The sequence below is a fragment of the Mobula birostris genome, chromosome 13, assembly GCF_030028105.1.
Source record: "Mobula birostris isolate sMobBir1 chromosome 13, sMobBir1.hap1, whole genome shotgun sequence".
Classification (NCBI taxonomy): domain Eukaryota; kingdom Metazoa; phylum Chordata; class Chondrichthyes; order Myliobatiformes; family Myliobatidae; genus Mobula; species Mobula birostris.
The window spans coordinates 39526536-39537712 of NC_092382.1; the positions used below are offsets into that span (position 1 = coordinate 39526536).

At 47.6% G+C, this 11177-nt stretch overlaps 1 protein-coding gene across 1 annotated transcript; it reads left to right on the plus strand.

Moving 5' to 3' along the window:
* The first annotated feature begins 942 nt into the window (after positions 1-942).
* LOC140207550 (protein NLRC3-like) lies at positions 943-9483 on the plus strand. Its single transcript, XM_072276088.1, is given in 7 exon segments — positions 943-1035; positions 4919-5090; positions 5189-5254; positions 6192-7947; positions 8815-8901; positions 9056-9223; positions 9388-9483. Coding segments are annotated over 7 exon segments (2430 nt in total). The 3' UTR covers positions 9476-9483.
* Positions 9484-11177: the final 1694 nt, after the last annotated feature.

The following is an 11177-nucleotide window of genomic DNA, read 5'->3' on the forward strand; positions in this document are numbered from 1 at the left end:
GAGAATTTGTACATTGATTTCAAAGTTGTCTTGGGCTCATAAAATAGACTCAGGACTGCAGGAGCGTTATTCTGGCTGAAGGTCTGTGACCGGTAGTGTCCTCAAAGATCACTGTCTTGCCATGCGTCGTGTGTGATGTAAATAAATTAATAATAAACTATGTATTGTTCAAAATGATGTACTTTGTAAAACCACATGGGTGGGCTGATTCGTCGATTTACAGAATTGGCGGAGTTGAGTAAATTTGGGACTGTTGTGAAATTGTTCAGCATCCAATCAGAAATACGAGCGGAGAGTCTCCAGGTACAGTTAATTCGGGCAAATGGGAGCGGCTGCACTCTGAGAGGTCAAGTTGGCGGCCGATGTGCACAGTGAATAAGAATGATGTACGGACGGGTCTTGTGATGCAAGTGCACAGCTCCCTGAAAGTGGCAACACAATTAGTAGCGATGAGTTGAGGTATTTGTAAAAGTTGGGCTGTAACTGGATGAACGTTGGTTAAGAGACAATTTCAGTATTGTGCACAAATCTGGTAACCACACCATGAGAATGATGTGAGCGGTCTGGAGAGGGTGCAGACGGGTTTCATCACAAATACCAGAGGGAATAGGTTTAAAGTTAGAGGATAAAGTTGAAAGGGGATTTAGGACGCATGTTTTCCACAGACAGTGATTGGTGGCTGGAATGTGCTGCCTAGGGAGGGACTGGAAACAGATACCCAGAGCATCTGAGAGGTGTTTCAACTCATGAGTAGGCCGAGAATGGAAGGATATTGACCATGTTCCTGAAGATGGGATGGGTTTAAGTTGGCATCGTGTCCCATACGCATGGTACACTCTACTATTTTATGATCTGTGACTGACTACAGACCTGAACTCCGCATTCTCCGCCTTCCTGTCACATTGTGAGGATCACCACCTGTTCCGGTTGATGAGATTCTACATGGAGCGACTGGAGCAGGCGATTGAGGAGGGTGTGGAGGGAATCAGCTTCATGTTAATGGGCGAAGATCACTTCACTGGGCGAGAGTATCAGGTAAGTGGAAGGAACATAGACTGAGTGTAGATTCTACTGAATCTATTACAGACTGACAGAGCCGGTGCAACGGCAACTCTGGGCTATGAAAATCCTGAGATGCTTGTGGTCAACATCAAGAATAGAGCTTTCGTTTGCAGAAACCATGAAACTTTATTCAGCAATACAAGCCTGTCTCTAATTTTCTGAACACGTTCATTTTTAGATCCAAGCAACACACATCAAAGTTGCTGGTGAACGCAGCAGGCCAGGCAGCATCTCTAGGAAGACGTGCTTTCTCTCTCTCTCTCCTTTTTCTCCCTCGGTCCCTCTGACTATACCCCTTGCCCATCCTCTGGGTTTTCCCCCCTCCCCCTTTTCTTTCTGCCTGGGCCTCCTGTACCATGATCCTCTCAGATCCCTTTTGCCAATCACCTGTCCAGCTCTTGGCTCCATCCCCCCCACCCTCCTGTCTTCTCCTATCATTTTACATCTCCCCCTCCCCCTCCCACTTTCAAATCTCTTACTAGCTCTTCCTTCAGTTAGTCCTGACGAAGGGTCTCAGCCCGAAACGTCGACTGCACCTCTTCCTAGAGATGCTGCCTGGCCTGCTGCGTTCACCAGCAACTTTGATGTGTGTTGCTTGAATTTCCAGCATCTGCAGAATTCCTCGTGTTTACATTTGTAGACCCATTAGGATACAGACAATGATTGACAGTTGACAGCTTTAGTGATGTGACACTTGACGGACATTGCAAGTGGACAGGGAACTACTTTACACCACTCTGTCTGCCATCACATCTTGTTCCCAATGCTCGATCTTAATGTCCATTCATCAGTTTGTATTCTCTTGATGACCCCCAGGTATCCCACAGATCAAATACATAGTGGCTTATTTCTCAGCTCATTTCTCGAGTCTACCTTCAACTCCATTTTCACTTGACCAGGCAACACTGGCTATCGTCTCTCATTTGAACTGCTGACCCTTTTTTGATCAATATCCCAACAATAGACAATAGGTGCAGGAGTAGGCCATTCGGCCTTTCGAGCCAGCACCACCACTCACTGTGATCATGTCTGATCATCCACAATCAGTACCCCGTTCCTGCCTTCACTCCATATCCCTTGAATCCGCTATCATTAAGAGTTTTATCTAACTCTTTCTTGAAAGCATCCAGAGAATTGGCCTCCACTGCCTTCTGAAGCAGAGCATTCCACAGATCCACAACTCTCTGGGTGAAAAAGTTTTTCCTCAACTCGGTTTTAAATGGCCTACCCCTTATTCTTCAATTGTGGCCTCTGGTTCTGGATTCCCCCAACATCGGGAACATGTTTCCTGCCTCTAGCGTGTCCAATCCCTTAATAATCTTATATGTTTCAATCAGATGCCCTATCATCCCCTCTTATCCTGCTGAATTCCAGTGTATACAAGCCCAGTCGCTCCAATCTTTCAGCATATGACAGTCCCGCCATCCTGGGAATTAACCTCGTGAACGTCCGCTGCACTCACTCAATAGCAAGAATGTCCTTTCTCAAATTTGGAGAACAAAACTGCGCACAATACTCCAGATGTGGTCTCACTAGGGCCCCGTACAACTGAGGAAGGACCTCTTTGCTCCTATACTCAACTCCCCTTGCTATGAAAGCCAATATGCCATTAGCTTTCTTCACTGCCTGCTGTACCTGCATGCTTACTTTCAGTGACTGATGAACAAGGACACCTAGATCTCAGTTTTGGAGGCCTCGCACTTACCAAGAACAACTGTACCAGAAAACAACATGTCCCCATCCACTTTTGTCTGATTCTTTCTGATACCATAAAAATTGGCCTTTCTGCAATTTAGAATCTTAACCGGACCAGACCTATCCTTTTCCATAATGATCTTTAAAGTGATGGCATTATGATCACCAGATGCAAAATGTTCCGCTGCACACACCTCTGCTACCCGCGATGTCCTGTTCCCTAATAGAATTCTTGTATGCACTGTCTATAGTTGTGATCTCAATATATTGATCCCAGAAACTTGAAAACATTTGTCATACACTATCCCATCCAGTCCTTTAAAATATGGGTGTCCCAGTCACTAAATGGAAAGTTAAAATTATCTACCATCAGAACCTTTTGTTTCTTGTTTCTGTGATATCTCTACATATTTGTTCATCTAAATCCCATTGACCCTTGGGTGCTCTGTAATATCGTCCCACTAACGTGGTCATCCCTTTCTTAATCCGTAGTTTCACCCATGTGGTCTCAGTGGACCAGCTATCCAATTTGTCCTGTCTGAGCAATGCAGGAGCATTTTTTCCTGACGAGTTATGCCACTCTCCATTTGAAATCCCTCCCGCTCTATCGAATCGTGTCTAACACAACGGAACCCTGGAATGCTGAGCTGCCGGTCCTGCACCTCCTGCAACCAAAATTACATTAATGGTTACAATGCTGTAACTCAATGTGCTGATCCATGCTCTAAACTCAGCTGCCTTTCCCACAATACTCCTTGCATTGAAATAATACACAACTCGGAACATTAATTTCACCTAATTCATCCTGTAGTTTGCTGACCTTGTACGTCGGCTTAACAACATCTTTCCCACACAACCATTCCATTATCCACTCTGGTTCTTCACCTTACCCCTCCTCCCCACCCCGCAACTCAAGTTTATCGTCTCCCAATGGAGCGCTAACAACCCTTCCCGCAAGGGTATCAGTCCCCCTCCAGTTCGGGTGCAAAACGATTATGTCTGTCCAGGTCCCATATTACTTGGAAGAGAGCCCAATCATTCAAACATCTCAAGCCCTCGATCATGCACCATTTCATCAGCCACACGTAGACTGTATTATCGTCCTGTTTCAGGCCTCACTAGCACGTGGTACGGGTAGCAATACTGATAACACAACCCTGGAAGTTCTGCACTTCAGCTTAGCATCTAACTCCATGTACTCACTTTGCAGGACCTCATCACACTTCCTACTCTTGTCATGGACCACGTGGAGCACGACCGCCGGCTGCTCGCCGTGTCGTTAAGAAAGTTTCAGACTCGATGCGAGATATCGCTGGCTGTGACAACACACCATCCAGAAATCTTGTTCTCATCAACAGGATCTCCAGTGTGTCCTCTTAATCATTAAATTCCCCCTGTCAGCGCAGCTCATTCTTCTCACCCCTTTTGAGTCACAACAGCAAACTCAGTGTCAAAGGCATAATCGCAGTGGTTTTCCTCTGCTAGGCCGTACCCGGAAACAGAAAGCCATATACCTGTTACAGAGGAGTTACCTGCAGTGGCTTCCTATCCCCTTTACCAGTCCTGACGTCACCCAGTTACCTGTGTCCTGCGCCTTGTGTATAGCTCCCTCCCTGTAGAGCCTGTCAGTCAACCTCTCAGTCTCCTGAATTACCCTGGGCTCATCCAGCTCCAGCTCCAATTCCTTAGCACAGTCTGTAAGAAGCTGCAACTGGGTGCACTTCCTGAAGGTGCAGTTGTCAGAGACAATGGAGGTCTCCCTATCCTTGCCACACCCCGTAGGAAGAGCATTCCATGATCCTGCCTGGCATTCCCGCTGTTCTCACCGTGAAAAAGCGGTAAAATATTGCCAAAAATCTACCTACAGTCTCGCCTCTCCCCCTCTGGCACAAAGACTCAACTCCCCACTCTATCTCTGGCTCACTCACACTATGTCTGCTCCGCTTAAACCTTGCCAATTTGATAATTACCCCACAATCTGTGGCATGCGGGAAGTCTAGACTGACCCCGCTCGCTTCTTTAAAAATTTCTCCCCCGCTGTGAACACTTCAATGGCAGTTAGTGATATGCGGCGAGCAGAATGTTCTGGGTCAGTCCATGTTCAGGGTAGATTTGTACCCATCCCTACGCTCCTCAATAGATTCCCCGTTGTTCATTACAGAGTGTGACTGAGCTCGCGGAGAAGGGAAACCAAGCGGGCGCATCCAAACTCCTCCTGGATCTGGTGATGGAGAAGGGCTCCGGGGCCCGGAGGGTGATGTGGGCATCCTTTGTGAAACTACATCACCATTTACCGAAGCTGAGCAGGATATTGAATGAAATACGGGAACGTGGTACGGTGAACAATACACTATGTGTTACAGATGTAAATGCTGATGAATTTACAGTATTACACAGAACAGACTTCATGCAGGTTAATCTGTTTGAACAGGTGACGGCCAGTTCGCCTACATGGACACTGACCAAGATTTATCTGAAGTGCCCACGCATCTGAAAGGTAAGCGATGGAACGAAAATCTCAAATCTTTATTTCACTCTGAGAGTCTGAATACCTGTCTCTTGAGGCTTGTTTAGAGACTGTCAGAATGTAGGAGGCAGGTTTTTTGTTGCTCTGGCTGCAGGACAGGAAACCATTTGTATCTGCTACAAAGCCCGGCACCTTCCAGGTCTCGGGCTGTGCACCCAGAGGCCTCTATGAGTTTTATAGCAGACATTACAGTTGGTCAGAGAGGAAGCCTCAGCGCTCCCCTTTCACTAATGTCGAATATCCCGAGATTTGACAAAACTGAATCCAAACTGTTCCGATTGGAACATCCAACGCCAGCAAGGGAAGTAACACTGCTCAGAACTAAAGTGGGGCCGAGATTTGATGTTATTCCTCTGCGGACATCGGGGAATTGCCCGAGTTCACGTACCAGCTCCTCGGTTCAAGGATGTTACACCGTGACTGTCTCAGACTGGAAATGGAAACCAAGATTATGTTCCTTTTCTGTGGGTCAGTATTGACAGCTTAAACCTAAAGGCGTGTCAAGAGCATCAGGCCCATTGTGAGAAAAGTAAAAAGAGTTGAGCAAGTAAATTGTTCCTCCCCTCCACTGTTACCCCCCTGCGGTGTTGCACAGTTGAGCGGAAGCTGAGCAGTGAAAGCAGTGAAACCACCGCCCCACACAACACTCTCCTCTCCAGAATCACTTGTGCACTTGGTGCTCGCTGGACCATCTGAAAATTACGAACAGAGGGGAGGGGGAGCCTTTAACTACATATCTGAATCAGATCAGAAATGTTTCTGGGCCATCGTTCACTTCCAGACACTCTTATCTCTGAGCTCCCTATTTCACCCAAACAATGTCTTGAACATTTTTCTTGTTAAGGCAGCTATGTTCAGTGCTCTTCATCAAATCAGACATTGACGATCTTTTTCTGTCTGTCCCAAGATGTTCGATGGAAGCACATGGAAATTCTGCACGGGCAAACAGAGAAACTGAGAGTGAACACGATACTGATGCAGGAGAAGGTGAAGATTTTCCAGCTGGTTGATCGATACGTTGAGCTCACGATCATTTCTACTGTTCGAGATCAGACCCTGGTGGAACATGAGCTGCTGGCAAGAGGCAGAGACCACGAGGAGTGGAGAGAAAAACATCTCTGCGGAAAGCTGGAAAAAATCTGGATTGATCAGTTATTCAAGAGGAGCTTTGTTTAAAAATTGAAAAGCTCTTTCTTTGGAAACAAATCCGGGATTTCTGCAGCAGTGGCCGGAGTCCCAGGGATTGGGAAAACAACACTGGTACAAAAGATTGTATATGACTGGGCCACGGGGAAAATAAACCAACTATTCCAGTTTGTCTTTAGTTTCAAATTCCGGGATTTAAACTCCATAAACTGCAGAATAAACCTGAGGGAACTGATTCTGGATCAGTATCCTTACTTTGGGAATTCTTTGAGAGAGGTCTGGAAGAACCCAGAGGGATTGTTGTTTATATTCGATGGTTTGGATGAATTCAAGGACAGGATCAATTTTGCTGACAGTCAGAGAGACACAGAATCACAGAATGTCTGCCCAAATCCTGAATTCAAATGCAGGGTGTCGGACATTGTGTACAGTTTAATCCAGCACAAGCTGCTCCCAGGGTGTTCAGTGCTGGTGACCACCCGACCCACGGCATTACATTTATTGGAAAAGGCAGACATCAGTGTCCGGGCTGAAATCCTGGGATTTGTTGGTGAGGAACGGAAGGAATATTTCATCAAACATTTTGAAGATGAGACGGTGGCAGCAGCTGTTTTCAAACACGTGAAGAAGAACGAGATCCTGTACACCATGAGCTGCAACCCCTCCTACTGCTGTGTCCTCGCTCAGGCACTGGGCCCCTTCTTCACACAAAGGGTCAGGGACCCGCAGCGAGTTCCCAAGACCATCACCCAACTGTACTCCTACTATACTTACAACATCCTGAAAAACCACGGCCGTGAGATTGAGAACCCCCGTGATGTGTTACTCAGGGTTGGTCAGATGGCCTTCAGAGGAGTGTCCGAGAAGAAGATTCTGTTTACAGATGTAGATATGATCAACTACAATCTGCATCCTTCCCAGTTCCTGTCTGGATTACTGATGGGGCTTTTGGAGAGAGAGGATTCTGCCCGGAGCGTGGTGTACACATTCCCACACCTCACCATCCAAGAGTTTGTAGCTGCAGTCGCACAATTCCTGGATCCACATCCCAGGGATATCCTGAAATTCCTCACTGAAGCCCGCAACACGACTGATGGGCGATTTGAGGTATTTCTCCGTTTTATTGCTGGTCTCTCCTCCCCAATGACAGCTCGGGGTCTGGAGGAATTTCTGGGTCCATTTCCTCATCAAACAACCTGCCAGGTGATTGACTGGGTGAAGGAGGATGTTAAACGTCAGATTGGAAACACAGAGTGTGAAGCTGGTAAAAGGAGCCTCCTGAACACATTGCACTACCTGTTTGAGTCTCAGAATCGTGGACTGGCTCAGGACACGCTGGGATCAGTGGAAACACTTTCATTCAGTGGAATGACACTGACCCCGATTGACTGCGCGGTCCTGTCTCATGTCATCGGACTCTGTGATACAATAAAACACCTCAACCTGGCTGGCTGCCACATTCAGTGTGAAGGAATCCAGCGGCTGGGACCAGGGCTGCACAAGTGCCAAGCTTTGAGGTAACTTGAATCTCTCTCTCTGAACGGTGAAACTATTCCATTGTGTTGTTTCAATGTAAAGGAATTTGGGTAAGACTGTAGTAAATCTGATTGTGAAGAATTGCGACAAATGACCCGTGAACAACAGCCGTTGCTTTAATAGTAGTAAATCACAAGAATGGCCGTGTTTCTCGCTGCCTGTGACACGTCCATTGACAATATTCCCTCTCAGTGATACTGACACTGTCAGCAGCAGGTGGGTCAGAGATTCACACACACTTCCCAGTGAGGGACAAGAGACCGTCAGGGGACTGTACCAGTGAGAAGAAAAGAAATACCATTGTGAGATTGTTCTCCCCTGCCCTTCTCCGTGCGTGGCTATCACCATCAGTCCACCTGTGTGACTTTGCTCAGTACCAGATACCCATGGGCACATTTCCTCTCCACAGTTCAGGCACACCCTCCCTTGCAATCTATTTCTGCATTCTCTCGTCTTGTAGGATTATCTTTTCCCATTGGTTTCTTTCTGTGGGATCTCTCTTCCCCATCCCCCTTCCTCCTGTGGGATCTCTCTTCCCCATCCCCCTTCGTCCTGTGGGATCTCTCTTACCCTTGCCGCTTCCGACCCTCTCACGTCAGGAACACTTTTCTAACCATCGGGGAATGAGACAGAATATGTGGAGTTCACAAAGTCACATCGACAGACTACATTACTGACATTCGGTGAATACCCTGGAGCTGGGCAGTGAGGGACATTGACAGCGATGGAAACTCCGATCAGTGATTTACTGAAGGGTTTAGTGTTTCCTGAAATATCCCAGTGAGAGAAATTCCCTCAGACCCACGGTTTGAATCACTTTGTTCATCAATGTGTCTGTTTGCGTTTAGAATTGGGCACAATAAACTGAGAGATTCAGGAGTGAAACTGGTGTCCGCAGCTCTGAGGAACCCAGAGTGTAAAATACAGAAACTGGGGTAAGTACCAGACTGTGGGAGATTGTGTTTACAGTCACTGGGTGTCTGACACTGAACATTAATGTGACCAGTAATTGTGTTGATAAACACTGGGGATTTGTACCGTCTCCTGTCTCTCTGTGTCCTTCACCCTCACTCTCTTTCTCATTTCCAGGCTGGGGGGTGTCGGTCTCACAGATTCTGGTGCCGAGGATCTCATCTCCGCTCTCAGTATAAACCCATCACTGACAGAACTGGACTTGGGATGGAACTCGCTCACAGACCGATCTATCCCCGCTCTCCGAGACCTCATACTGACCCTCCCGAGTCTGGATTGGATCGAGTGAGTGATTTTGTTAATGTTCAATGTGATAAAATATTAGCGGATCCGCGGGTTTTCTGGTGATATTTGTCTGTGAGTGTTGTTGAAACATTAACCCCAGTCCACTGTTACTGACACTGTTGTGTAATCTGTTTATTTCATCTTTATTCTTCCATCTGTTTCAGGCTGAGGGGGAATCGGTTCAGTGAGACCAAGTGGAAGGAACTGAGATCTCTTCTGGAACCCAGACCTGGACTGACAGTGTCCGTGTGAACATCTGAATGTGTGAACCTCCCCGCCCGAAGGATGGAAACATTTTTGGCCGATTCCCCACCCTCCCATTTAACTCCTGCCCTTCCCGTTAATGGCCGTGCGCCAGGTGTAATTCCCGACGGTTCTAATCGAACTGGTTTCAGTCGCGGTCTGTGTCGTAGGGTCGATCACCGACCCATCAAATAGTCCCTGGGTCAGAAACTGAGAGCAGCTACCACCACACCATCCCATCAAGCACCCTGGGGTCAATCACCGAGAGAAGCTCCCTCCGCACCAACCCATCACACACTCCCAGGTCAGAAACAGAGTGAAGCTCCCTCGATGCTGCCCTTTACACACTCCCCGGATAAGACACAGACAGAAGCTCCCTCCTCACATTTACAGGGTCAGACACAGAGAATTCCTCCACACCATCCCATGATACCCTCCCAGAGTCAGACATTGAGGAAATCTATCTCCAATTCGTCCCATTACAAAATTCTTGTGTCAGACACAGAATGAAGCTCCCTCCACACTGTCCCAACACACACACACCCAAGCCCAGACACAGAGTGAAGCTCCCTCAATGCAGTTCTTCACACACTCCCCGGATAAGACACAGTGAAGTTCCCTCCTCACCGTTCGATTACAGAGTCACAGGGTCAGGCATAAAAATTTCCCTCCACACCATCTCATGATACCTTCCCAGGATCAGACATTGATAAGATCTAAGTAAGATTCGTCTCATTACAAAATTCTTGTGTCAGACACAGAGTGAAACTCCCTCCACAGCATCCCATCACACACTCCCGGGATTAGTAACAGAGTGAAGCTCCTTCAACGCAGTCGAAATCACACACCTTCCAGATCAGTCACGGTGTGAAGCTCCCGTCGCACCGTCCCATCACAGACTCCCCGGATCAGACAGAGAATGTAGCTCCGTCCACACTGTCCCATCACACAGTCCATGGATCAAACACAACGTGCAGCTCCCTCCATACTGTCGGATCACACACTTACAGGGTCAGACACAGAGAATTCCCTCCACACCATTCCATGATACTCTCCCAGGGTCAGACACATAGAATATCTCACTCCGGCCTGTACCATTACAAAATTCCTGTGTCAGACACAGACTGTAGCTTCCTCCAAACCATCCCATCACACAGTCCCCTGATTATACACGGAGATAAATCTCCTTCCACACCACCCAACCTCCATTCCCCGAGGTCAGACACAGTGTGAAGCTCCCTCCACACCCTCCCATCAAACAGTCCGGATCAAGCACTGAGAGAATCTCCCTCCACACCATTCCGTCACACATTCCCGGGATCAACACAGAGTGAATCCCGCTCCACACTATCCCAAAGCCTGGCAATGTTTAGTTGGTATGTTCGTGCTCGGGCAAATATTGAAAAGGAACACGCGCAATCCACGGCGAGTTTAGAGGCGTTCCGGAACCGTTGGGCTCCGCGGGGTGTAAATGCCATCAGTGATGGAGATGGGAACATTTTGGTTTCATGTGCATTGTCTATTTGTAGTGAAGCAGCTGTGTTAGTCACTGTTTTGTAAATATTGTAGACCACGCTACTTGTACTAAAAGAATTGTGTGGGAAAAAAAGGGGGTCAGACACAGAGTGAAGCTTCCTCCACAACTTCTCACCACACACTCCCCGGGTTTGTTGGTGGCTGCTAACTGCGTAGCTCCCAGCTGCGGCCGCTG